This window comes from Callorhinchus milii, unplaced genomic scaffold (assembly GCF_018977255.1).
Source record: "Callorhinchus milii isolate IMCB2004 unplaced genomic scaffold, IMCB_Cmil_1.0 Scaffold1, whole genome shotgun sequence".
In the NCBI taxonomy this organism is placed as follows: domain Eukaryota; kingdom Metazoa; phylum Chordata; class Chondrichthyes; order Chimaeriformes; family Callorhinchidae; genus Callorhinchus; species Callorhinchus milii.
This window is the reverse complement of record NW_024704742.1, coordinates 127,368,592-127,396,028: the sequence shown is the minus strand read 5'-3', so window position 1 is coordinate 127,396,028 and position 27,437 is coordinate 127,368,592. Positions and strand designations below refer to the sequence as shown.

The 27,437-nt window shown below is 37.7% G+C and overlaps 1 protein-coding gene across 1 annotated transcript in view; it reads left to right on the top strand.

Annotated features, from left to right (window-relative positions):
* epg5 (ectopic P-granules autophagy protein 5 homolog (C. elegans)) overlaps nt 1–27,437 on the top strand; it is a 70,198-nt gene that overhangs the window by 18,060 nt on the left and 24,701 nt on the right. Inside the window, exons 11-29 of the mRNA XM_042331897.1 lie at nt 311–468; nt 1,951–2,105; nt 3,641–3,781; nt 9,937–10,101; nt 10,605–10,727; nt 12,810–13,069; nt 13,802–13,942; nt 14,474–14,618; nt 15,210–15,407; nt 17,389–17,499; nt 18,434–18,556; nt 19,369–19,535; nt 20,310–20,543; nt 20,704–20,827; nt 21,481–21,622; nt 23,095–23,266; nt 24,744–24,912; nt 25,418–25,560; nt 26,903–27,059. Coding sequence (XP_042187831.1) covers nt 311–468; nt 1,951–2,105; nt 3,641–3,781; nt 9,937–10,101; nt 10,605–10,727; nt 12,810–13,069; nt 13,802–13,942; nt 14,474–14,618; nt 15,210–15,407; nt 17,389–17,499; nt 18,434–18,556; nt 19,369–19,535; nt 20,310–20,543; nt 20,704–20,827; nt 21,481–21,622; nt 23,095–23,266; nt 24,744–24,912; nt 25,418–25,560; nt 26,903–27,059 — 3,028 coding nt within the window. The remainder of the gene's footprint in view (nt 1–310; nt 469–1,950; nt 2,106–3,640; nt 3,782–9,936; nt 10,102–10,604; nt 10,728–12,809; nt 13,070–13,801; nt 13,943–14,473; nt 14,619–15,209; nt 15,408–17,388; nt 17,500–18,433; nt 18,557–19,368; nt 19,536–20,309; nt 20,544–20,703; nt 20,828–21,480; nt 21,623–23,094; nt 23,267–24,743; nt 24,913–25,417; nt 25,561–26,902; nt 27,060–27,437) is intronic.

The following is a 27,437-nucleotide window of genomic DNA, read 5'->3' as shown; positions in this document are numbered from 1 at the left end:
TCAGGTTTAGTGTCCACAATTTTGCACTGGTATATTCTTCATGACTAATTAAGCAATCCGTAGATTTGACTGGAGAAGAAAATAGAAATGTCATGTTGGTACATGTGGGCATTACATCACGTATGTTGAAGAAAGGTGGAAACTTATAACGAATGAAATATTTAATCCTTAAATATCTGATCTGAGAAAACTTGGTGCCGATCCTGAGCATAAAATATGAATAACAAAAGTACTATATTTAAATGCATGTGTTATGCAGTTTGATTTAATATTTTTATAGTGATGGATTAATGTACTTTATTTGAAACAGGTTGGGAATTTGGCTCTTCATGTCTGAAATGCCCTATGGGACCTTGTCAAAAAATATGATATGGAAGCTCTTCTATATTCTTCATTGTGCAGAAAGTGAAAATCGTGAAAGATTGTGTGCTACTGTACAATCTATTGAATGCAAAGACAATCTTAAAGGTACAAGAAATATCCTTTATTCCCCCAGTATTTAAAATATGCACATTTATTTTTGATAGGATTCGGATATTCGCACATTATGAATTAAATGCTTACAATAGATTTGAGTTTCCTTTTATTCTTATTGCTGTTTTCAACTTTAATTGTGCTTGAAGTCTATTCATTCTGATATCCTAATGCACATATCACTAGTTTTTAACACACTCCCCAGAGAGCAGGAAAGGTTCAGATGCCATAAGTACAAGTTACCCATAACAGCCAAAACAATTGTACATGTGCAAACATGCTGCGGGATTGCTTTGGTTGGTGCTGTGGATTCACCCCTTATTCAAGTGACCCCTATTTTTAGACTTCTAATGTAACAGCACTTTTTTTTTGGTAAGATGGCTCCTTTGACACATGTGGAAACCCATCACCATGCTTAAAGAGTATCAAAACCAAACTGAGAGTTGCATGCATCCCAACTATGCATTAAAATTCCAGAGGTAGATTGTTGGAATGGTATGCAAACCCTCTCCCTGGAGGGATGCATCCTACCTAATTCCAGAAAGTATTAGGGGTAGGTTGGCAAGACCCAAGGCTTGGGATCCCAGCGTGTGTGTTGGGATACTGTTGGAGTCTAACCAGCTAAAACCGCTTAGCTTCCCATCGATATCACTGCCTGGCAAGCTTTCCTACTGCTGGTGGGAAGTCCTGGTATGACCACCCTACCAGTTAGGGTTGTGGCTTTCAGGGATAACAAAGTGAGTGGGATATTCCCTTCCCCCATGATTGGTCTGCCCTTAACATAACATAACGTGTAGGAGCAGGAGTAAGCCATTCGGCCCTTCGAGCCTGCCCCGCCATTCAATCATGGCCGATCTTCTAATCTAAATCCAGATTCTAATCTAACTTCTAATCTAACGCCCTTTCAAGTCCTGCCAATGTGCCAGGCTGGCTGTGCTGTTACCAACACAAAGAGAATACAGGCAGGACTCATTTGCACAGTGTGGTCTGGTGTTATGGTTTAAATTTCTTGTCAATATATTTACTAAAAAATAATCTTTATTCAAGACTAATATGGCAGTCAGTTTGCACACAGCAATGTTCCACAAGCAGCCATGGGAAGAATGACCTTTTTTTATTGTGGAACTATTATTTAAACTAAAATAAATTCCCTGCTTATTTCAATAATGCCACGGAACCTCTTAAGTCCACCTCAACAGACACTGGACCTCACTTTAACCCAAAGGATAATACAGTACTCCCCAATACTGCATTGGCTGTCATCCTAAATTATGAGCTCAAGGTCTCACTATGGGATATAAAAATATATTAAGAGAAAAATACTAACTCCCTAATCAATTTGCTTTAAAATCGTTAAACCACAGGCTTTTAAAGAACATGAAATTGCATTAAAGTTCAATTTATATATGTAGCAAAATATTCTAAAATTTAACAAACCTCATACATATTAAATGGTTTTGTCTCTTGTTTATGCAGATGCAGAACATAAACAAAGGTTTGAACAATACCTCTCTGAAATTACCAGTTCTGAAGGAATATGTCTTCTTACCACATTTGCACATATGATCCAACCCAAACATGAAAATGTTGATCTCGAGTTTGTGAAAACAGTTGTTTTGGAAATATATGAGGTATGGACATCATTTAAATTTACAAAGTAATTGAATTTTTTTTAATGAAAAATTGAATGTGATCACTTTTAATAATAATAATAATGTTGCATTTGATATAGCGCTTTTCACATCTTCTCGACGTCTTAAAGAGCTTCACAGAATACACTGTAAAGTGAATTGACCGTATATTTGTGGGCAAATAATGTAATGACAATGAATACAATACAAAGTTACATTTTTATAGTGCCTTTCACATTGGGAGGATGATCCAAGGTAGTATACTGGCTTTTCACCCGAGCTGGAGGGTGTGAGGGCTAAGGTGGAGGAGGGGAAAGATGATACAAAGCGTGGTCAAAGAGATGGATCTTGAGCTTGACCTTGAACAAGGTGAGGGAGAGAGCAAATTGGAGGGACTCCAGGACGAGGGCAGAAAGGCTAGAGGTTTTCTGGAGATTAGGAGAAGTTTGAGACTTGGTGTTATACTGTGATGGTCATAATATCTATCAAAGCTTCAAAAATTTAAATATGGTGTATGTTGGATAATTTTCCGTTTCTACCTTCTTTGTATACTTCTGCAATTGGATGTTAGTTCTTCAAGCAATAAACACAGTCACACAGTTCAATCACTAAGAGTACATTTATTCAACTAAATCAGGACCAGTCAGTTCAGTCTGGTACAGAGTTAGGGTCGTAGCTTCACCAAGCTGACGACCCCGTTGTGGGATTCAACAATGGCATTTATACAAGTATGGGGAGGATCCTTCTCCTCCAATCGTTAGATTTGGTCATAGGTGACAATGTGGTCGAGACATAGGATGTATATTGGGCACTATCCATTGTCTCATACTCAAGCTGCAGTTAGTCTGCGCATAGATCTGTTGATTCGGGCTTATTTCCTTCATGGAACCAGTCTGCGCATAGATCTGTTGATTCGGGCTTATTTCTTTCATGGAACCAGTCTGCGCATACATCTGTTGATTCGGGCTTACTTCCTTCATGGAATCAGTCGTAATTGGTTCCATGCAGTTGAGCTGCACGTTTCTAAGATCAGATAACACAGTCTGCCAAGCTTCTCATTGCAGGGTTTACTAAAGGTTATAATTTGTGCCTTTTTATCCATCAGTGTACATTTTATTTCTTGTGAAAGGCCCATAGTTGCAACTATGGTAACACTGAGTCAGAAGGTTTGGGGTTCAAATCTCACGTCAAGATTTTGAGCTCATAGTCTAGGCTGACACTCAAATGCAGTGCTGGTGGAGGTGTGTTGCTTCAGATGAGATGCTTATTCTGGAAGCTGTCAAAGATCCTATGGCAGTATTTTAAAAAAAGAAAGGGATTTTTCCTGCTGTGCCAACCAATGATTTCCCCAGATAAAATTAGTCATTCAATTCATGGCTGGGACATTCCTGTGCAAAGAATGCCTACAAATACAATCGCGACACTTAACAGTAAAATCCTGTAAAACATTTCAACAAACTGATTAGACATTAACTATATCAAATGCAAGAAACGTTATTCTAAATACTATTTCATGTTAGTGTTTATTTCCATAGGTGGCTTATGTGAGCCTTTGCACCAGAGAAATCTTTTCTAAAGTTGGACGGGAACTTTTAGCCACAATTTCAACTGCCCATCCTCATGTCATCTCTATACTTCTGGATCGTGTCAGAGAAACTATTGAGAAAGTTGGAATGGTATGATCTTGTTTTAATGTTGAACAAATTGCCTTAAGCAAAGTTGATTATTTTGCATTTTTAAAAAAGTTTGTGTACGTTGTATTAATAGTGTGAAATTCTGAATCACCGTAGAACACTACTTGAATAGTTTTATTATGCCTATAAGATGATGCTGAAAAAAAGGTATTGGAATAAGGTGTAGCTTGAGGTTCCCTACTTCAACATACAGCACACTTGAACAAGGGACTGAGTGGTGCAGTATTCTTTTTGGTCTGGTCTCGTATTAGTCAATGCTGAAATGGCAAAAGACTTCTCTTTGCCTCTTAGGGCTTAGCGTTAAGAGTTTCAGAAGTGAATTTCAGAATTGTCCTTTCAATTTCTAGTAGCCATAAAAAATTATCAAGATGAAAGTAAACTAGAAAATCTCATGCAATTTTTATTCTGCATTCAGATTGATACTTCATACTTTATCAAAATGTCTTATTCCTCAGCATTAAGATTCCTGGTCTTGAAGGGCATAAACATTATTTATAAAAAAATAAATTATTTAAAAATACACAGATATTTATGTCTGTATGTATGTATGTGTGTGTGTGTGTGTATATGTGTGTGTGTTTGTATGTATGTATGTTGGATCATCCATGGTTATGTTCGTCATTTTAGTAGTACACTTTTTAAAATCAATACTGTTTCCTAATTGTTTGATTCATGCGCTGATATGTGTGCCTTGCTCTACAGTCAAACCTCACTATAAGGAATCCCCTCGGGACTGGCAGAAAAGATTGTTATGTCGGGGTGTTTACCATAGTAGGATTTGGCTGTCAAATGGATGCAAAAATTAGGTCTTGCCATTGGGATTGTTGAAACCAGGGATTATAAGAAGGGTTTGTTATACTGAAGTTTGACTGTTTTTCCTTTCCTGTGTCCAGCAGTTCTGCAATTTTTTTCTTTGTGGTTAATCCAACACAAATTTGAAGATGATCAACCTGTTAATATTGGTGTGAAATTATTTGACTTTCTGTCAACCCTGATTTAGGTTCCTCAGTACACATTCAACGCACACAATCTGAGAAATCTTCTAAAATAATTGGATGATTGTTCTGCTTCGGAGAATTGTGATTTTAAGTCTCCTTTCTTAGGCAGCAATATAAAGACATAGCCCAGGTGTCAGCCTGGCTCAGTTAGTAGCACTCTTGCCTCTGATCCAGAAAGTTATGATTGTCAGTGCCATGTTGAACTTTGAACTCGTATAATCTAGGCTGAATGGTAATATTTCTGCTAAGAACAGTGTTTTGAAGCCAACGTATCATAATCCATGCACTTGAAACTTCACAAGTGACCTGTGTAAAGAAAATAATTTCTTCCACCCTGATGGTACCTATCCCATTTAATGTAAGAATATAATTTAGGAGCTCATTTGTCATTAACCTAGTTGCCAAATTAGAAATTCAGTGACTCCTGCTGCTACTCCAGTTCAAATTAGTGAACAGAACAGATCAAGGATTTCATAGAATCATAGAATTATACAACTTAGAAGGAGGCCATTCTGCGCATCGTTTCGTGCCGGCTCTTTGAAAGAGCTGTCCAAATTAATCCCATTCTCCCGCGCTCTCCCCATAGCCCTGCAAATTTGTCCTCCCCAAATATCTTTCTAATTCTCTCTTGAAAGTTGTTATTGAATCGGCTTTCACCACCCTTCCAAGCAATGCATTCCAGATCAGAACAACTTGCTGTGTGAAAAAATTTCTCCCCCAACCCCCCACTGTTTTTTTTGGCAACTATTTGAAATCAGTGTCCTCGGGTTACTGACCCACCCGTCAATGGAAACAGTTTCTCTCCGTTCACCATATCGAATCCCCTCTTAATTTTGAAAACTTCAGTGAAGTCTCCTCTTAAACTTCTCTGCTCGAAGAAGAATAATCCCAGCTTGTCCAGCCTCTCCTCATAACTGAAGTCCCTCATTCCTGGTACCATCCTGGTAAATCTCCTTTGCACCCTTTCCAAGGCTTTGACATCCTTCTTCAAGTGTGGTGCCCAGAACGGAACACTGTCTCCAGCTGAGGCCAAACCAGTGTTTTATAAAGGTTCATCATAACCTCCTTTTATATTCTATGTCCCTATTTATAAAGCCTAGTATCCTTTTTTTAACATCTTTATCTACCTATCCTGCCACCTTTAAAGATTTATTTATGTGGACCCCCAGGTCTCTCTGTTCCTGCACCCCCTTTAAGGTTGTACCATCAGATTATATTGCCTCTCCTCATTCTTCCTCCCAAATGCATCACTTTGCACTTCTCTGCATTAAATTTCATCTGCCACGTGTCTGCCCATTTCACCAGTCTAGCTATGTCCTCTTGCAATCTGCCACTATCCTATTCACCATTTATTACTTTTCCTAGCTTTGTATCATCTGCAAACTTGGAAATTGTGCTCCCTATACCCAAGATGATTTATATAGATTATAAAGAGCAGTGGTCCTAATACAGCCCCCTGGGGGACACCACTGCACACTTCCCTCCAGTCAGAGAAACAACCGTTCACCACTACTCTCTGCTTTCTGACTCCCAGCTAGTTTTGTATCCATGCTGTCACTGTCCCTTTAGTGCCATTGGCTTCAATTTTTCTAAAGTTTATTATGTGGCACTTTATCAAAATCCTTTTGAAAATCCACATATACTACATCAACTGGACTTCTTTCATCCACCCTCTCCGTTACTTCATCAAAAAACTATCAGGTTTGTTAGACATGATTTGCCTTTAGCAAATCTGTGTTGGCTGTCCTTTATTAACCTATATTTTGCTAAGTGAAAATTTGTTCTGTGCTGGATTATAGTCTCTAGAAGTTTCCCCACTACTGATGTTAGGTTGATTGTCCTGTAGTTCCCGGGTTTATTCTTCTGCCCCTTTTTGTACAAGGGAGTAACATTTGCAACCCTCCAGTCCTCTGGCACCACTCCAGTATCCAAGACGGATTGAAAGATTGTGGCCAGAGCCTCCACTATTTCCACCCTTATTTCCCTCAGTAACTTAGGATGCACCCCGTCCAGACCGGGTGACTTATCTACCTTGAGTACTGACAACCTTTTTAGTATCTCCTCTCAGTTTAATCTTATCTTATCCAATTCCTCTACCCTCTCCTCCGATATTGTGGCATTGTCTGCATCTTCTTCTTTTGTGAAGACAGATGCAAAGTACTCATTCAGTACGTCAGTCATGACCTCTACCTCCACAAGAAGATTTCCTCTTTGATTCCTAGTTGGACCCGTCCTACCTTTGACTTACCTTTTATTCTTTATATTCTTATAAAATACTTTAGGGTTCCCTTTTATGTTACCGCTAATCTTTTTTCATACAATCTCTTTGCCCTCTTATTTCCTTTTTTAGTTCTCCTCTATACTTTCTATATCCTGTTTGATTATCTTCTGTATTTTGGAACTGGCATTTATCATAAGTCTCCTTTTTCTGTTTTATTTTAATCCCAATTTTCTTATTCATCATTGTACAGGTTTGGATGCCCTACCTTTCTGCTTTGTGGAAATGTATTTGTTCTGTCCCTAAACAATCTCTTCCTTGAAGGCTTCCCATTGCTTGATAGCCGTTTAGCCTATCAATCTTTCTTTCTAGTCTATCTTGGCTAGATCTATTTTCAATTCACTGAAATTAGCCCTTTTCCCATTGAGTATCTTCAGCTTTGATTGTTCTTTTTCCCTTTCCATAAGTACTCTAAACCTAATGATGTTGTGATCACTGTTGTCCATATGCTTTGCCACTCAAACCTGCTCCACTTACCCCATTTAATTTCCCAGAACTACAACAACAACAAGATTCCATTTATAGAGCGCCTTTCACGTCGGGAGGACGTCCCAACTAGATCCAGCACTGCTTCCTTCCTCGTTGGGCTGGAAATATACTGATCAAGAAAGTTTTCCTGCATACAATTCAGGAATCCTTCCCTCTCTGTGCCCTTTACACTGTTATTTTGCCAGTCTATGTTAGGATAATTGAAGTCCCCCATTATCACTATTCTATTGGTTTTATGTCTTTCTGAAATTTGTTTTGCAGATTGGCTCGTCTATCTCCTTCCCACTATGTCAATAACAATAAAAGCAAGAAATTGCATTTATATAGCACTCTTCACACAGGGTAGTGTCTCTGAGCGCTTAACAGTGGTGGAACCTGACGCCAAGGCGGAGGGGACTGTAGGCACGGTCCAAGAGGAAGGTTCTGTTCTATTCACTGATATAAACTGGTGTAGCAGCAGAGTCACTGAATAGGGCAAGGCGAAGGGATTGAGGGAGAGTTCCAAAGTTTCAGGGCGTAGTGGCTGAAAGCACAGCTGCCAATGGTGGAGCAGAGGGGATGAAGGACATGCAAGAGGCCGGAGCCAGCCGAGCGCAGGCAACGGGTGGTGGAGTGGGGAGTAAGCAGGTCGGAGGGGTAAGGAGGTGTCAGGGCATGAAGCAATTTGTAGACGAATGTGAGGATCTTGAAGTTAATCCATTCTGTGAAGTGGAATCTGGCAAGGACTGGTGTGATGGGGGTACGGAGTTTAGTGCGGGTGAGTACACAGGCATAGTTTTGAATTAGTTGGATTTTGTGGATAGTGGCGTTGGGGAGACCATCGAGGAGGGCATTTGAAAAATTAAGACAGGAGGTGATGTAAGATTGGATGCAGGTTTCGGCTGCATTGGGTGTGAGTCTTTGTGAATTATTTTTAGAGTTTTAATATTAGCTCCAAGCTACAAAGCTTTAAATCTGGATAAAAAGTGTGTACATGATCAGATGACATTTATAAAGGGTGCTGATTATCTAACTTCCAAGACATACAGACAGAGAGAGAGATATATACAGACACACACAGGCAGGAAGAAAGAGAGATGGTAATGGTCACACGGCACCACTTTAAGGGTAATCTGCAACCAGAACAATACATTTTCTGTATGTGCCGACATACAAAGGATGGTTTATATTTTTGGCAAATCAATTTTTAGGCATACTGATGCCTGCTAAAAAAAAATTCAATAATTTGTATGGACTCAGTTTCTTTCATTGATATCATATTTAATGAAGCTGGAAAGTTTTCAGGATATAAACCATTTTAGACGCAATTATTTTTGCCTCAAACATGATTGTCAAATGCTAAACCGTTTTTATTTGATGTGCTGTCAAAGAATATATTACAATTGTTTCATAATATAATACAGAGTGTATTCAATTTCCGGTGTAGAAATACAATACCTGCTCTTGTTGCCTGCCAGTCTTTGATTAGTCTATTAAACAGCTTCAGTGACAGCCCATACAGGAGCAATTTTTAATTGTAAAATTGAGATGACATCACGCAATAAGAAACAATGCCAGAAGGTTCTTCGGATTTTTGGCCAATAATACAAACCACCCTTTGTATGTAGACACGTACAGAAAATTTGTTGTGATGGTTGCAGGTCACCCTTAAAATGGTGCCGTGTGCCGTGTTTTTCCGGCCAGGTCAGATCAAGCCTAAACAGAGTGATTGTTTGGAATCCCCTATTTTGATATGTGTGAACCCCTAACGTTTTTATTTATATTCCCTAAATGTCATTACTAATTGTATGCAAATAACCTAGACTGTTTGAAGACAGTTATTAGTCATGACTTTTTCCAATGTTCTCCTCCTCCGCTTCTGCTACAGATTTTTAATCTTGCTATATATTGTTCCACAGATGCTAGAAACCTTGCCTAGATAGTCTTTTTTTGTAATTGACCAACTTCACTCCTTCCTAGTCTCCCAAAAGTGCTTTACTCGTTCGACTGGAATACAACTCCACAAAGCACTGAGCACCAACCATAAATTGCCTTGGCATAATCGGGAAAAGTTTGTTTCAGGGCTGGAGACAGTGTAGGTTTCATACTTCTTCACCATATAATGGCTGTAACTTATTAAAAAAGTTAAAACTCTTCTAGATGCTAAAATTTCAAACTACAATTTTGCTGCATTAAAAAATGAAAGATCGAGAGAAGAAACCGTGCTCTTAAAATCAAATGGGTGTTCTGCCTCAAGTAGTGTTTAGTGTTAAACCCCAAATAATTGCAAATTCTGTCCTTGTGATAATTATTGTTGGTGATAGTACATGGTGATACAGTAATTATCACGTTCTGCAATATCAACCTGTAAATATAACTTCTGTTTATTGTAGGTTTCTCTGTACCTGTTTAAAGAACTTCCTCTGCATATTTGGAGAAGTAACTCAGCTGAAATGGGTGTGATTCGTGAATGGCTTCTGAACTACAATTTATCCACTGTGGAGAACAAACTGGCTTGTATCATACTTGAAGGCTTGAACTGGGGCCTTGATGAGCAGGTGTGTTAGTGGGAAATCTCATGTGGGTAAACATGGGCGATATATCAAAAACTGAGTAGGAAGCCTGAAATGAAAATTAAAAATTTCTGTTTCGCTAAAACTAATACAGTAACATAAATTGTTACATAACAGAGAGAGACACTGTATCTGATAGTGAAAGGGCTTTATTTTAAAAACCCTTGATTAAACTAAAACTAATTTGAATTTACTTGAAAATTAGGAGATAAGCAGAAATTAGTAAAAATTAGGAATTTTGAAAATGAGGAGAGACTGCACAGATGCAATATTATTATAAAGGAAAAATGATGAAATCGTAAAATTAAAATTTATATTTTATATGTCACTTCAAAATGACGAAAATCACATCCCATAATGGATTACTTAGGTATTGAAGTATATTATTTATGCAAACAATGTAACTAACCTGTACCATCTATCTGCCACAAACAACAACATGGGTTTTCTCTTATGTAACATATTTGTTCATTTTTTTTATCTTTTAGCAATCAGCACTTGCCCTCGACCCTGCTCTTCACACTGAAGTAGCGTTGATGGTTCTAGAAGCATATCAAAACTATCTCACTGACAAACCATACAGTGGATTCATCTCGGAAAGCATAAAACAGGTAAAATTGTAACAACCAGGCTGTTGGGTAAATTTCTAGATTCTGATTTTTAGTTTAGTTTAACTATTTAATCTTTCCACCTTTCCCTTTTTACAGGATATTCACCAAACTGCAGTATTCAGACACAAAATACCTCAAATTAGATATTTCTGTAAGAGATAGAATGTCATATCTTCTCATTTAACTATTCTGATTGTCAAAAAGAAGTTAGTGATGTTGAAATCGATTTTTATTTTTCCTGATTTTTTTTTTTTGTATTGTTAAAAAAATTTCGACAATCATTTTTTCATTTGGAAGACACAAAAGAGAGAAAAATTGACAAGTATAATAATCAGCCACAAATCACGTTAACTGTTACCCAGTAAGAGCGTGTGTTTCAGACACAAGTTGGTGACAAGCACATATCGTTAGGTTTCTCATCCACCTTACTCATCTTTAACCCCACTACATGCTATTTCTAAGGCTGTAATCATATTTTAATTTGTTTTTCTTAATTTTACTCTTTCTGACATTCTAAAAAATATGTAATATAATTGTAATATTATGTAATATAATATATTCTCTGAAGTGCTTGTGCAATTGGCTGTCACGTTTCATCCATAAACACAGTCACTACACCTTACAGTGTATCCTGTGAAGCGCTTTGAGACGTCTCGACAACATGACAAGGCGCTATATCAATGCGAGGATTATTAGTATTAACTGCATAAAGTGTTTTAAGATGTCCTCCTGATGTGAAATATATGTAAGGATTATTTTTATTATTTTAAGTTGTTTATTGATTTCTATTGAATCTATCTATTGAATCTAGTAATAAATTGGTCATTTTCAATCTATGACTGTTTGTGGGACATTGCTGTGCGCAATTGGCTGCCGCGTTCGCCCACAAATATATAGTCAATTCACTTTACAGTTTGTTCTGTGAAGCGCTTTGGGACGTCCTCCCGACGTGAAAAGCTATATCAAATGCAAGGATTATTATTATTATTATCCAAGCCTAAGCTTCATAATTTAGCTTCTTGTAGGCAAAAAGTAAGCTAATTTTATAGGACATGTAAAGAGAATGGTACATGTTTAGTACCATAGTTGTCCAGCTAGAATAGAGCTAATTATTAGGGTTTTAGATTACAAACTTGAGGCATGTTTATATCTCCACTGATATCCATTGGAATTCAGACATAGATTCTTCCAATTCTAAGTCCAGTGCTCAACGAACTGAACTACTGCAATGCTATTATGCAAAAGGAAAATGTCCAAAAGATAAAATTAAAACTTGCATTTGATAGTGTTATCACAACAAAATGACTCAAAATATTTCGCACAATGATTCACATTGAAGTTTAGTGACTGTTATGTAGGTCACCATGGCAGTTAATCCACACCAGCGACATTTCATAAGTAGCATTAACATTGGTAGCTTTACATGAATCTGGATGTGGCAAGAATGTTGTCAAGATATCAGAACAATGCCTTTTTTTTCCTTCAAGTTAATGCTATAGCGTCTTTAATATTTACCCTAACACAGAGACGGGTCCTTGGTTTAACATCTCTGCTCAATCATTCTTAGAATGATTACAAAGGTGAACAATGTTCTCATTGCACAAGCTCATTCATGTGAGGAAAATCACCTCCAAGATTAGAAGTGATTTGCTAGCAGGAATTCTGCTAATTATGCCACTTGTGTTAAGTTTGTCGGTTGTTATTGGCAGGCCAATTGAAGGAAGAGAACATCACAGCCAAACCTGATCTTCTCCACCTGGTTACCGAATGTAAGCATCCTGGAAAGGGACCAGGAACCTGGTTATTTTCCCCCTTCCTAACCCTGGGACGATTGGGCCCATTTCAGCTTCCCCGTACAGCCCTGGTTGAGACCAGCAAACCATTGGACCAGTGGGCACCGGGTCTGTAAACTGCAATGTTATCCATTGTACCATTGGGCTGACCTGTGACTATGACCTTACATATATATGTTTTATTTTTATTAATTCAACTATTTTTGCTGAGAGTTTTTGATTGTTTATCTCCTATAGTTACTGGTAAGATCAGACGATATCAACCCGTTTTAATTTTGATGAACTTTAGGTGTCCTACTTGGCCAATGTTGTTCGTCTTGGTCAGACTCCTGAGGCCTCATTTAATCATTGGGCATGGGAACTGGTTGTCAGGTTAAAGCTTCACAAGAATCATTCATACACCCAGGAGGGATGGACACCTATCAACGCCTCTCTGGTTGCACCCGACCTGACTGAATCACCTACCCTTCATCCTCTCTTCAAAGCTGTAAAAGCTGGTATTCCTATTGGTTGTTACCTTGCTCTGTCAATAACATCAATAGGTCACAGGTAAGATAACCCATAGAAGATGTTCATTCGTATTAGTATATTTCAGTATCCTTTCTTAAAAGACAAACCATTGCTTACTTTTAGTTATTGGTTTATCCACCTTGGGCAATCAGACATAGTCCTTTTAAAAAGTTTTAGTGACCTCTCTTCTCTTCCTTCAATTCTTAACTAGGATTTTAGTGAGACGCGATAGCGGGTTTGACTCTTCATGCATACGCCTGGCCAATTCACTTCCTAAGCACCAGCCACTTACTGTGTTAAAGAAAAAATGTTTGACTTCCAGACACTTTATAACAGACTGCACTGTAGTTACTATGTAACAAAGAAAAGTCAACATTTAAAATCAATAACCCAGCTGCTGGCAAGTTGTAAATAAACACTGCTTGTGTTTGATGTAGCTCCTTATATAGAAACATTGCAAAGCAATTCACACAACTAAATGCAGTCATGCTCAGAATCCAACTCCATCTTTGTAAAGCGCTTGTAGCCATCATTAGGTAGTTTGTAGGCAAACACAACATCCATCTACCCCAGCAAAATGCACAAACAGACTTGAATTTTGAAAGAAAAATTGTAAAAGAAATTTTGTAGGACATGGCCATGGAGTGTCTAGAAACCAAAAATAGGAAACTTGTTCTTAACATCACAATTCACAAAATCTCTTTCAGAAGAAGTTACTATAAAGTAAGTGTAATTAGAAACCTGATATCTCACTTTCTTCTGTCTTTTTAGCATTGACAAGTTCTGCTCTGAAGGCATACATCTGCTGGGCATACTGGTACAGTCAAAACATCTTAAAGCAGTGGTTCATGTGCTGGATAAGGTCTTACCACTCTTTTATCCTTGCCAGTATTATCTTCTGAAAAATGAACAGTTAAGTAGAAATTCACTTGCTCAATTTAAAATAAAGTAGCACAAAATAAAAATCGTCCGTGTTTGGAATCTTGACTGCAATGATCTTTCAATCCAAAATTGTTACAGTAGTATATAGAATAGAGTAGAATTCTTATATCCACTCTGGACAAAATAGATGCAGAGGAGAATAGTTTTTCTAGGCCTAAGATAGCTGCTGCTAACTCAGAATCCTCAGAACCATTTGTGCAGAGTTGGATAAATAAGAATTCAGATATGAGCCATGATTTTGAAGGAGTGAGCTAGTTCGGTTGAAGTTGGGGAATTCAAGGCCAAAACAAAGCCCTGAACAAGCCCACTTCACGCGATTTTCACTATGTAGTGTGGTGACTGCGTAGTTGTCGGTAAACATGGTAGCCAATTTGCACTTAGCAATATCCTACAAATAGCCATGAGAAATTGCTTTCAATATATTGCTGCATTGTGCTAAGCAGCCTAGGTTAAATTCATTATAAAATTTACAAAACATTTTTCTTTCTTCCTTACCACTAGATTTTTAGCCTACATGCAGCTTTTTCTTCAGACCGACAGTGGTGTGCCTCAAGGAGTGACACAGCAAGTCACTCAGAAAGTAGCGCAACATTTGATTGGGGTCAGCTATGGAGAAAATGTGAAGTTTTTAAGCAGCATGATCCAGGTATGGAAAAGGAATAGTAGGAGGTAAATTAATGCACAGGAACAGTGTTCTTGAAGAAGATAGTGGCATTAATTCCTGGTTGAAAACCCCACAGGAATAATATAAATATCTATTTGTATCAATTTGGACTTTGTGTTATAGCTGTTGAGAAAAAAGAATGTGTTCCGCATAAAGGAAGAAACCAGAATCTTCATGGCAACATTAATAATGAAGTAGATGTGACAGTTCTTTCTTTCTAGCATAATACCATTATTACATCTATACTCAGTTGCATTTGGATAATTCTCTTTGGCAAGAAGGTGGAATGACAGCTCCTGATTAATGCTAAAATATGACAGAACTGGAAGTCCATTTGGTCATTCATTAAATTTTCTAACTGATAATTTACTAAGTAAAATCTGTTTAAAGAATGTATATATGGTAAATCTCCTCAGAAGGATGATAGAATATAACTTACATGGAGTGACATAAACATTCTAATATTGCTATTGCTTTTTTTTAAAAAAGTTTGATATCCTGAATTAAGTTTCCAAGTAAAGGAGTTTAGTTCATCTTGTATTATTATAACAAACTGAAATTCATATTTTGCAGGTTCATGTATCAGAAAGCAACAAACCTGGTGGAGTGGGAGTAACCGCTGTTCTGGATTTCTGGATTCAGGTTTTGATGAATCAACACTTGTGGCACAGAGACAAAACAGTTCTGTTTCTGTTGGATAATCTGTGTAAAATTGCATTTCTATATCATCAAGAAGACTGTTTGCAAAAGCCTCTTTACCAACAACACAAGGTAATCGTATATAAAATTGGCACCACTCGAAAAGAGAAGGAAGGGTGTTTCTCCCAGTGTTCTAGCCAACAATTCACCAGATACAATGGGCATTCACTTTATGGCTGTTTGTGGGACACTGATGTGCGCAAGTGAATAATAACCCTTGCATGTGATATAGCGTCTTATAATGTTGAGATGTCTCAAACCACTTCACAGAATAAACTCTAAAGTGAATCGACTATATTTTGTAGGCGAAAAGCAGCAGCCAATTGCAGTGTCCCACAAACAGTTGTGGATAGAGTGATCAAATTGTTGTTTTGGAGGGATTATTACTATTACTGTTATTACCTATTGTTAGTTAAACAGCTGCGGAGTAAGGAAACTTTCCTAAGGTTTTTACCTGCCCAGGAATCAAACCCAGGTCCTCTTGGTTGGGAGACGAATATTCTAATCACTATGCTACGGGAAACCAGAAATGAACTGACACATTCACATACAAATACACAGTCACTACACTTCATAATAAATCCTATGAAACACTTTGAACTGTCCTCATGATCTGTGAAAGGTGCAATACCAAGTGCAAGACTTATTATTATAATTTATATTTTCAGGTGCAAACTATGCACGTAAAAATCAAAAGTATGTGTGATTTTATTCAATCAATAAGATTAGCAAAATTATTTAGAAAAGGCCTACTTTGTTGAATATTCAGGATATTTGTCTACATTTATAAAAGGTAATGAAAATATTAGCCATTTCAAAGGTATTTCAACATAGCTCTATGTTAGTTTCTGTTTATATTTTTAAAAAGCTGTATAGGTTTGTTAAAAATAAATGACTGATTTCTGTCAGTTCTAATCAGTCAGTTGGCTTAGCTCCATTGACAGTCTAAAGTCACCTACAAGGCCATTCACGGCCTTGCTCCCTCCTACCTCTCTGACCTACTATCCCCCTACCTACCTGCCCGTACCCTCCGTTCCTCTGGCTCTGGTCTGCTCCACATCCCCCGCCCCAACCGCCCTACCATCGGTGGCCGGGCCTTCAGCCTCTCAGCGCCTAGGCTCTGGAACTCCATCCCCCAGTGCCTTTGCCTTGCCTCCTCCCTTTCCTCCTTCAAGGCCGGTCTCAAGACCTTTCTCTTTGACCGTGCCTTCAGCTCCCCTCTCGACTCTCTACCCCCTCCTCGCTCCCTCCCTTCCCTCCCCCTGACCATTTCCCCCCTGCTCGGGTCCTGACCCAACTGTACAGCGCCTTGGGACGTCCTCCCAACGTGAAAGGCGCTCTATAAATGGAATCTTGTTGTTGAAGTTGTAAAGTTATGAATGAACTTTTGAATTATGAATGATTTTTTTATTGTGTGTATAACATAAAAACATCTCCAAGCACTTCACAGTGATTGCTATCAAATATAAATATAGCCTCGCTCCCTGCCTTCCTATTTTCAGGTCTCTGCTGAAGACCTCTCTTTCCGACCGCGCCTTTGGTCACCTTCCCCCCCCTCCCCCTGGCTCGGTCCCAGGATCCATTACTGTGAAGCGCTCTGAGACACCGTCCGGAGTGGAGGGCGCTATATAAATCCAAGTTGTTGTTGTTGATTTTACAAGCAAATTTTGTATTATATTGAGTTACATTGAACATTATGGCACAGAAACTAGAGTGTCCTGGTAGTTTTACTCCAGTGCTTTCTAAATAATTTTGCTAATCTTAAAGAATAAACCACCCTATCATACCTCTCTATTCCATTCTCCCTCACATGCGTATCAAGTTTCCTTTTAAATAGGTTCAATTTTTCACACAGCAAAATTCCCATAAACAGCCACAAGGTAAATGCCAATTAATCTGAAAGATCATTGACCAGGACACTAGGAGAATCTCCTTTCTTATAGCAATCAGGCTTGAAGCCATAAGGCTCTATAACAGTGTTTTATGTCAAACGTTTATCTTTTTTTATCGCTTGTTTTTAAATAAATATTTGATTTACTTTGCTGATGTTTAGAATGCCCTTGGATACCATGGTGATCGAGGACTTCTGTCTTCACTTGTGAGTTGGATGTTGGCTGGTAACATAACTCCCTCTTTTATTGAAGGCAATGCCACTTCCAATGAGGTAAATCTATGAAAATTGTATGTTTAAGTTAGAATTGTGCAGCATTTGTTTACCATTGACCCTTGTCTAAAACTGATGAGTGAGATAAAAATTTAGTTACTGAGTAAAATCGTAAAATAGAAATTTATAGCACAGGAGTACAGGACCATGTCTCAGACCATGGTTTTTTATATATAATTTTACACTATAAAATACATTACATGTAATTGTAATTGAATAAAAGCATCAAATAGGCCGCCACAGAATGCCAAACAGCAAATAGGCCAATCACAATCAACTTTTCCACTGAAATGTATTTGGTAAAAGGGAGTGACTGATTTGAGGGAGTGAGATTGGTGGGATTGGCATGCATATTGTAAGAGCAGAACCAGGAGAAGAGAGGCACAAGGAAACAAATAAATCAGTTTGTATGGATATATGGAAAGAATGGATGAAATATGCTGCCTGGAACGTTCTCCTCAACTAGAATTATGAGAATGAAAGAAAAAGCAGCCAGTACTCAATTCATCATTCATCATAAGCACTGAACAGCCATTGTGTCAGCAAAACATGTAGCAATTAGCTACAAAGACAGTCTCATGTTTCATTCATTTCATGTTATTTTAATGTCTTCCTTATCCTTAGGTTTTACAACATTAAACAACAACATTGTGTTGACCAATTCAACTATTACTGTTGCACCCCATTGACCACATTTTTACAGCCAGCATGAATGGAATAATGGTTTATATTCAGTGTTTGTGGTTGCCAGTCAGCATTGGTGACATGCATACAATGTTGGACTTCTAATATAAAGACCCTTAAGGGATATTAAGTACTACCTCCTTTCATCCACCTTAACAACGATCCTTTTTATGTCCAAAACCCTACACATCTAGAGCACAATGTTTAGTATAAAATGTAATTGATCTGAATTTTTAAAAAATCTTTATAGGTCTGGTTTTCTTGGATCGTATTCAACATGGAGGCAATCTTTGAAGAGGACTCCCAACTTCGTAGATGTGTGGAACTTGAACTAATTACCAAACCTTCAGTTACTCCTGATCAAGCTCTAAAGGTATTTACAAGATGATCTGGTACAACACACCTTGCTAATTCACAAATCCACGTATAGTCCTATGAATCTGCAATTACCAGAAGTACACTTCCAGATGTTAATGTTCTAAATGCAGACCAGCTTTTACAATTTCTGATAAACTTGAACATTGACTTCAAAGTCACTTTGATTTTTTTCTAAACTTATTTTAAAGAATTTTCCCAAACAATAACAGAATTTTTCAAAACTCAATACAAACTCGCAAAATCTATTGAATAATGGAGTAATAAAATTATCTCAATGAGTCAACTACAGATGCTGAAACTCACTTCACATTGTATTAATATTGGCTCAGTTGATATCATTCACTTCTAAATCAGAAGGTCGTGGGTTCAAGCCCTACTTGAGGACTTTGAATTCTCAACCAAGGATGATGCTTCGCAATACAGTGCTGGGGAAGTGCTGCATTGTTGGAGGTGCTATCCTTCAGATCAGACATTAAACCAGTTATTGTCTGCCTATCCAAGTGGATGTTAAAGATCCCCTGGTACTCTTCAAAAAGAGATTTTTCCTGGTGTCCTGGTTAAGAATCTCTCAAATAAAAATTGGTTACTTCATGGCTTTTTGTAAGATATTTCTGTGTGGAATTTGGCTGCCTAGCTTTGTCTACAAATTATACAATCACTACACTTTACAGTAAAATACTGTGAAGAGCTTTGAGACGTCCTCCCGATGTGAAAGGATTTATGCCACCTACATGTGGTGATGATTATTATTAAATGTGGACAAATGATCATATAGCTTTATAAGTTTTAAATGTGTTATTTTTACAGAAAGCTCAAAGTCGTTTAAAGCTCCCCGTTGTGCCATCGATACAGAGGCTCCTGATCTATCGCTGGGCCCACCAAGCTTTAGTTACTTCTGCAGATCACCCACTTCTGCCACTCATCTGGCAAAAGTTCTTCTTACTGTACCTTCACCGACCTGGACCGGAATTTGGGTAACCTTCAAAGCCTTTTTTTAATTCTCAAGTTTACTGACATTCCTGTTGTGGATTTCTTAAGTAACAATTAACTTGTTAATGCCGATGACTTAGTCTATTCTATGATAACAATAATAATCCTTGCATTTAATATAGTGCCTTTCTCTTCATCAAAATATCTCAAGGATTTACTGTGAAATGTAGTGACTGTATATTTGTAGTCAAAAACAGCAGCCTACAAGGAATAAACTCCCTTTACTGTTTCAAATGCCATGGAATCTTTAGCATCAATCTGAACAATCAAATGAGACTCAATTTATCTGGTCAGGAAGGACGGGCACCTGATGATGCAGCACTTCACCTTGCACTGCACAGGATTGTCAGCCAAGAAGACTATGAGCTCGATGTGGGGCTTGAACCCACAACGTTTGACACAGAGGCAAGCGCTCTGGGATGCTACCCTGTGTGAGGGGTGGTATATAAATGCAAGTTATTGTTAAGTGCTACCAATTAAGCCCAGCTGACACAAGTTTGATTGGTGGTTCATAGTTGGCCTTTTTAAGATCTTTGTTTAAGAAAACAAAACAGAAGTTGCAAAGGAATCTTCTTTTCAAACATGCATATGTAATAAAAATCAAATGATACTCCTACAAAAAAATTGTTTTCATATTAATTGGGGCATCTTTGAGCAGGCAAATTCTATTATGTATATTGGGTTTCACTGTCACTGACCGGGTACTGTTTAAATTGTAATATTTGCTTTTGAAAGAAAATAATGGGTTTCTTCTTCAGCTTACCTGTCAGTAGCTGTATTGGGAGACGTTATTTCCATAACCCTGCACAGTCTAATTTGTTGAAAGAAATGAAGAAACGTCTGGCCGAGGTAGCAGATTTTCATCATGCAGCAAGTAAGGCTGTAAGGAGCTGGAGGAATGAGAGTTGTATTAAAAGTTCTTCAGTAGACAAGAACTTTGGAAGTCCGAAGTTAGAACCCACATCACCAGAACTGCACAAAGAACTGCTCAGGTATAAATTATTTTTATTTCAATCTCTTCCCAATGTTTGCTTCTTTGCGTCCTCACTATCCTCGCGCCAGGCGAGGATATAGGAACAAAACACTGCCATTGCTTCTTATCAACAACTAGAAGGCAACTGTTAATGTACAATTTCAATTTACTTTTTGTAGGCTTTTCCGTGTTTTTGCCTTTTGGCTTGAGGATATGAATCTACAAAAAACTGATCTCTATCTACCTTCTTTGCCTTTACATTATGATACACACAGACTGGCAAAGGTCATGCAGAATCAGCAGGTAAATATTAAAGCTATTATCTGCAAATCCATTCACACACTGGACAGGAATAAAGTCAAGTAATAATACAATAATAATCCTTGCATTTGATGTAGCTCCTTATCACATCTTTTAGAAGTCTCAAAACGCTTCACAGAATATGCTGTAAAGCATATGTATATGCATGTAAACTAACAGTATATTTTGTGGGTGAAACACGGTAGCCAATTGTGCAGAACAGAGTCCACACAGTTGTGGATTGAGTGACCGAATTATTATTTATTTATTTATTTATTTTGAAGGGATTATTACCCCTGGAAAAGCGATCCGCCAATTGACTAACAGCCGGTTTACTGCTAGGTAAACAGAGGCGTGTGGAGTAAGGAAATTTGCCCAGTGTTTCGTCCTGCCTGGGAATTGAACCCGGGTCCTCTCACTTGGCGGCGAGTGCTCTAACCACTGAGCTACAGGACTCCACCTAGTGGAAAAAAATGCCAAGTGTCAAGTATAAACACTGACACTGACTAGTTGGGCCGAATGTATTGAATATAATAATTCCTGATTCAAATTCCGATGTGGAGTTTGAACCCAAAGCCCTCTGACTCAGAGGCTATGAACTGAGCCAGGCTGACACCCAAACGTGATTTGAATAATGATCTTTTTGTTTCACTTAGGATCTGTGGACTGAATACATTGACAATGAACGTATTAAACATGAGGTCTATGAATCCATGAATCTGTGGATCCAGCTTCAGAATGAACCTTCTGTCACTTACAGGACATCTGGCTTTTCAAACTGTTGTGATCCTTTTTCAGGCAAGTGTTACAAATCTGTTACAAAACTTACATGCTCAAATAAATTATTTTGGCAAAGTAGTTATCAAATAAAAAAGAAAATATATTGTACAATTGAAACAGCAAATTATTCTCACCATCAAAATCCATCTTAAAAGAAAAGCCTTTTTTTAAAGAACTATGATTAAAATTTGATTTCCTTAGTTTATACAAACTTATACAGTTTGCCTGCAACTCAAACTTTAAATAAGTCGTATTAAATGTTATGGTCCTCACTGATACAATGTATGAGTTTTACTGTATAATTTTATTGTATTAACCTCACTCACCATGTCAAAACAATGTGAGTTAGTAATAAACAAAACAGCAACAACTTGCACTTATAGAGTGCCGTTCATGCAGGGTAGCGTCTCAGAGCACTTTACAATGGTGGAGTTGGGGGAGAGGTGACCGTAAGCACGGTCGAAAAGGAAGGTTTTCAGGGGATCTTGTAAAAGAGGAGAAAGATGCTAGGTTGTGTTGCCAAATGAAGTGAGTTCAGATCCACAGAAGTGGGCTCTTCAGTATTGCAAAAATATGTCTCAGTGAGGACCTTATAGTGGTATATAAGATTTTAAATGTTACAGTACAGGATTAGGGTTACAAAGGACAATTTCAGGCCAAAAGTCTTTCTTTAGTATTTCATAAGGTAATTAATGATTGGAAAAGGTTACCAAGCAGGGTGGTTGAATTTTGTTCATTCACAGTATTTAGAATATGAAATGCCCTGCCAGGAGCAGTGGTTGAGGTAGAATCCATATTAGTTTTCAAAAGGGAATTAAATAAATAGCTAAAGGTTAGTACTAAATGGGTATGGAAAAGTGCAGGTAAATGTACTGAAAGGATTGCTCTTAAAAGAGCCAGTTCAAGCGAGATGTCCCCCTTCTGTGCTGTAAATTTCTAAACTTCTAAGCCGAGAGCTAGACACATTTTTAAAAAGAGTTTGATGCTGTGATGGGAGCATGGTAGGTGGTTTGCTGGAAAGATGAGATAAAATGGACTGAAGAGAAACTTAACCAAAATAAAGGTGTATAAAGAATGTTGGAATAGCGAGACAAAGTTATCTTTGTTAATGCTTTGTACTTTTAAGTCTTTATACCCTCAAGGTAAGAAATTCGTCCAAATAGTTGGGCCAGCAGAATTTGTTCAGGATTTCTTATGAAGAGCTAGTGGAGCATTTCTCAATAATGAAGATACCTTGAGTATCTATGGAAGTTTGGGGCTAGCATAAGTGACTTACAAATGGAAACAGTTGTGAGGTGCTAAAGAACAGTGAGCACAGTGAATAATGTTGGAGTTTTGTGACCACTGTCGTTTGGTTTATTCACATACAAACTTGTGGAATTCTTGAAATAAAATGACATGATTTTCTAGTCGCATTGGTAATAGTCATGACAATGACTATCAACGTTTATTCAAATACTAGTGGTAATGATTTTTATTTTTTATTTTAGCAAGAGATAGGATCTTTATTAATCTGAAGAACCATGATACTCCTCAGCCTCCTGCTTGTGTACAGAAACTGAAAGCACCTGTTCCAGACATTGCCGCAACCAGTCTATCAGACAAGAAAGAAGCAATGAGACTTATTCAACGAGATTTAAGTTTCTTGCTACAACATGCAAAGTAAGAGTCTAGAAGCTTTAATGTATGTAATAAATAAAAATCCCTAAATTATTTTGAATTGCCTTCAGTGATTTCAAACCCAAATCTTCGATCAATGATGGAACATGGACTAGAAAACAATTTGATTTTTACAACCAGGTGACCAAAACCAATCGCCATGCTTTAAGAGAATATAAACCAGCCAGACAGAGTTCCACATATGCATGCCACATTGTGCATGGAAATGTGCCTTTGCCCTTGGAGAAATGCACTCTGCTTATCTAATTTCAGAAAGTTTTATAAATAATAATCCTTACATTTGATATAGCGCTTTTCATGTCAGGAGACATTTCAAAGCGTGCCACAGGATGCACCCTGACTTAATTCCCATTTACAGGGTAAACAGGAGATGCTATTTCCATGCGTAGGGGAGTTGGTGACCAGACAACATAGTTATGATAGTCACAAGAACATCTTAGAATTTATTTTCACTGAGAGAATTATTGGGATGTGAAATGCCCTGTCAAGCAAGATGGTAAAGGTAAAGTCCATTGTGGATTTCAGGATGAAAATAGATATATGATAGAGGCTTGAAGAAGATTGGATATAGGCAGGGTAGTGGCATTGAATGTGCACCTTGCTCTGAGAGCTGGTTAGACTCAATGGGCCAAATGGCCTCCATCTAGACTGTAATGTCTATGATTCTATGATATACTGAGTGACTGTTTATTTGGGGGGCAAATGTAGGTGTAGGTTGGCAAGGTCCAAAAATTGGGAACCCCAGAGTATGTATCAGGGTAATAATAATAATAATTCTTGTATTTGCATTCAAGATTTTCAAATTTGATGAGGGTACTGCTGAAGTTATAAATATGTAGATTGCCACATAAACACTGTCTGGTAACTTTCCTCTCCCTTCGGGCTCTGAATTAGAACAAAAATCTACTTGTAATTGGCATACTTATTTGTACGCATACGTATTTTATAATCTGTCATCATTTTTTCTGACATTTTCTGACATTTCTTTTCAGAGTGGAATATCTTACATTCTTTGGATTCTCTTAGTTTTTTCTAAATTAATATTCTTTTCACTGGCTTACTCCCCCAACTGTCTTTGCTTAAGGCGGATTCTGTTATTTAAGGAATTTTGGAGTCCTCTCAGGAGTTCTGTCACATGTGAAATAGCTTCAGAACTGTGAGTCAGATACGGAATGCATGTTTGAAACACTGTTTTGATTTATGGAAACTCAAGAAAATTGTGTAATTTACAAGATTGGCACATCCAACCTATTTAGGCAAATTATAAAATGTTGGATTTCTTACACTTAACTTCATTTTTATTCCCGTTGTATTTGACCTTTTGTCATAGTGAATTATGCCTGGAAGACAATATATAATTGAAATGGTTTACAGTTAATTTCATATTTTGTAAAATAATTCAATTAATATGTATAATTTCAAGAAATATCATGAATAAAATGTCATTCTCTTTATTAAGAATGGCAGCTCTACGGGAGTCACAGCAAGTAGCACTAAGCTTGGAGCTGTTGGACGTGATACCTAAACAATACAGCAACCGAGAAGAACAAATCACAATGAAGCTGGAATGCCAAGGCAATGCCTCTTCTAATCACGTGTGCCAAGGCGCAGCAAGAATCCCTGTTAAGGTTAGTGGTTTTCTGCCACTGTACTGCATAACAATAAACCAACCAATAAACCAATCAATGACATTAGACACTGAAGATTGGTACAGAAAAGGTTTTATGAAAGCAAGGGGAAAATTGTTTGTATGCTCTGTAGAACTAGTATTTTAATTCCTTTATGCCAAAATAAAATTTGGGGGGTGAAAGACATGATGTATGATGTAATAAAGATTATGATTACCATCACCCATTTCTGACTTCAGCACAAATGATTGGTATCAAAGCCAGCCCAAGGTAGCATTATTGTTGTCAAAAGTGCATGGCATTTGAGAGCAACTTCATAGCATACCAGCTCAAATTATAGTGGTATTAGTGTCTGATTATTATTATGCATCCTCTTAATAATTATGTCAAGAAAGAATATCAGCTAAAACGTCAGTGGTAAATATCAGGTTAGGCAGTCAACAATTTCAGACAATACGTATTTGCATATATTCTTGAAATAATTGTTTTCTGTCACAATTTTTAGTATGAGGGTGTGTACATGAATGATGCCATCAAACAACAACTTGGTACTTTGCGGAGAGACTTCAAGCAGTTGCAAACTGATGCTGCAAAGCCCCCTCCTCAAAATATTGCTGAAGCAGCGGTACACGTGGAAAATTTTATAACGTAAGTTGATTCTTCAAAAATAAATGGAAGTGTAGATAAGTTTATCTTATGGGAAATGAAATTGTACAACAACAACAACAAGATTCCATTTATAAAGCGCCTTTCACGTCAGGAGGACGTCCCAAGGCGCTGCACAGTTGGGTCATGACCCGAGCAGGGGGGAAATGGTCAGGGTGAGGGGAGGGAAGGGAGGGAGCAAGGAGGGGGGAAATGGTCAGGGTGAGGGGAGGGAAGGGAGGGAGTGAGGAGGGGGAAGAGAGTCGAGAGGGGAGCTGAAGGCTCAAATTGTACTATTAAAGAAACATCAAACATGCATTCATTCAAGATCTCCAAATTTGATGAAATGTGGGAAATATTTCTAAATGTTGTCATTAAGTTTACTATTACAAAATACCCAGTAAATCATTCAAATTACTTTTAACTTCTAATAGAGAGAAGAATATTGTCAGAATTACTAAAATCTTTCTTGAAAGGGGGGAGGGATAGAGAGGCGACATAGCATATTTTGTGCCACTAACCAACCATAGATGACTAGTTGATTTGTACCTCAAGTTCCCCCACACATGAATGAAGATTTTGAAACATATCTTCAATAATTGCAATTAATTTGAAACTGAGTCACAATTTTATTCTTGCTCTGAACTTCCTTTCCAATTTTTTTTATCTCTTTATATTGGTTTGGCTGAAACCAGTTATACTGCAAGTTTGCACATCAATTTGTTTCCAGAGAAGGTCTCAAAATTGAATCAGTACCTGTCATTGAAAACATTATTTGGCACCTATGTAGTGCCTTTCACATACATGATCATCTCCAAAGCACTTTACAAACACAGAGAGGGAGTCTGCGCTGGGAGGGAGATTTCAGGTTACAGAGAAGTCTCTGAATGCACAGTCAAAGAGATTGTTTTAGACAGGTTTTGAAATAACAGAGGGAGGTGGAGGGATTTCAGAAGAAACTTCCAGGGAAGCACAGCTCACCCGCCAAAGGTGGGGCATAGTCGATGGAACAACTAGCAGGCCAAAGTTGGCAGAGCAAAGGGCCTGTGTGGGGAGTAGGACTGCAGGACATTACATAGGTAGGGTGTAGCATGGACATCAAAGCATTTTAAGGTAATCAGGATCATAAACTTAATTATTCTAGATTTTTAGCACTGATTCATCATGGAAAACATATTGAATCATTGCAAACTGAGGAAAATGTAGGGCATTCTTCCTACACTTGTCTTAAAATTATTTAAAGGTAGCCATTTGACCAATAAAAAAAATCACAACTGTTTCTTAAGAATTGAGTAGTATTTTTTAACTCACCCATTTTGTTCATTCCATATATGATACCCGACAGGACTTTGGTGAATGCCTTCAAACTCCAGCAATTGGCAAGTTATCAGCAAGTGGGGATTGCTGTATTTTATGAAATTGTCTCTTTTGTTTGTGATGAAACTCAGCGACATCCACCAACAAGGCAGTTCTTTACATCCTGCATTGAAATCCTTGGACAGGTATGACCATTCTTTAATCAACACATTAAAATGTAATAAATTTGAAGTACAATATAAATTTATGTGAAGTTTGTAATACACGTATTGTGTTTAAAATATTTTTGTTCTTTCCACTTCCATCTTCTCTTTTGCCTGTAGTGGTTATTGTTGATGTGGTATACTTTAGAATTATTCACTGGTGCCAGCAGGTCTCAGAACTTGCGAAAACTTAGACCGTAAGTGTTGGCACATTGTACAAACATTAGGTATTAGGTTGAGAACCCCAACTTGTGTACATATTGTGCTCACGTGACTTCCACACTCAAGCACCTGCCATCTGGCATCATTGAAAAATAATGAAGCCAGAAAAATGTGGTTTTTATATTTTTCTCCATTCCT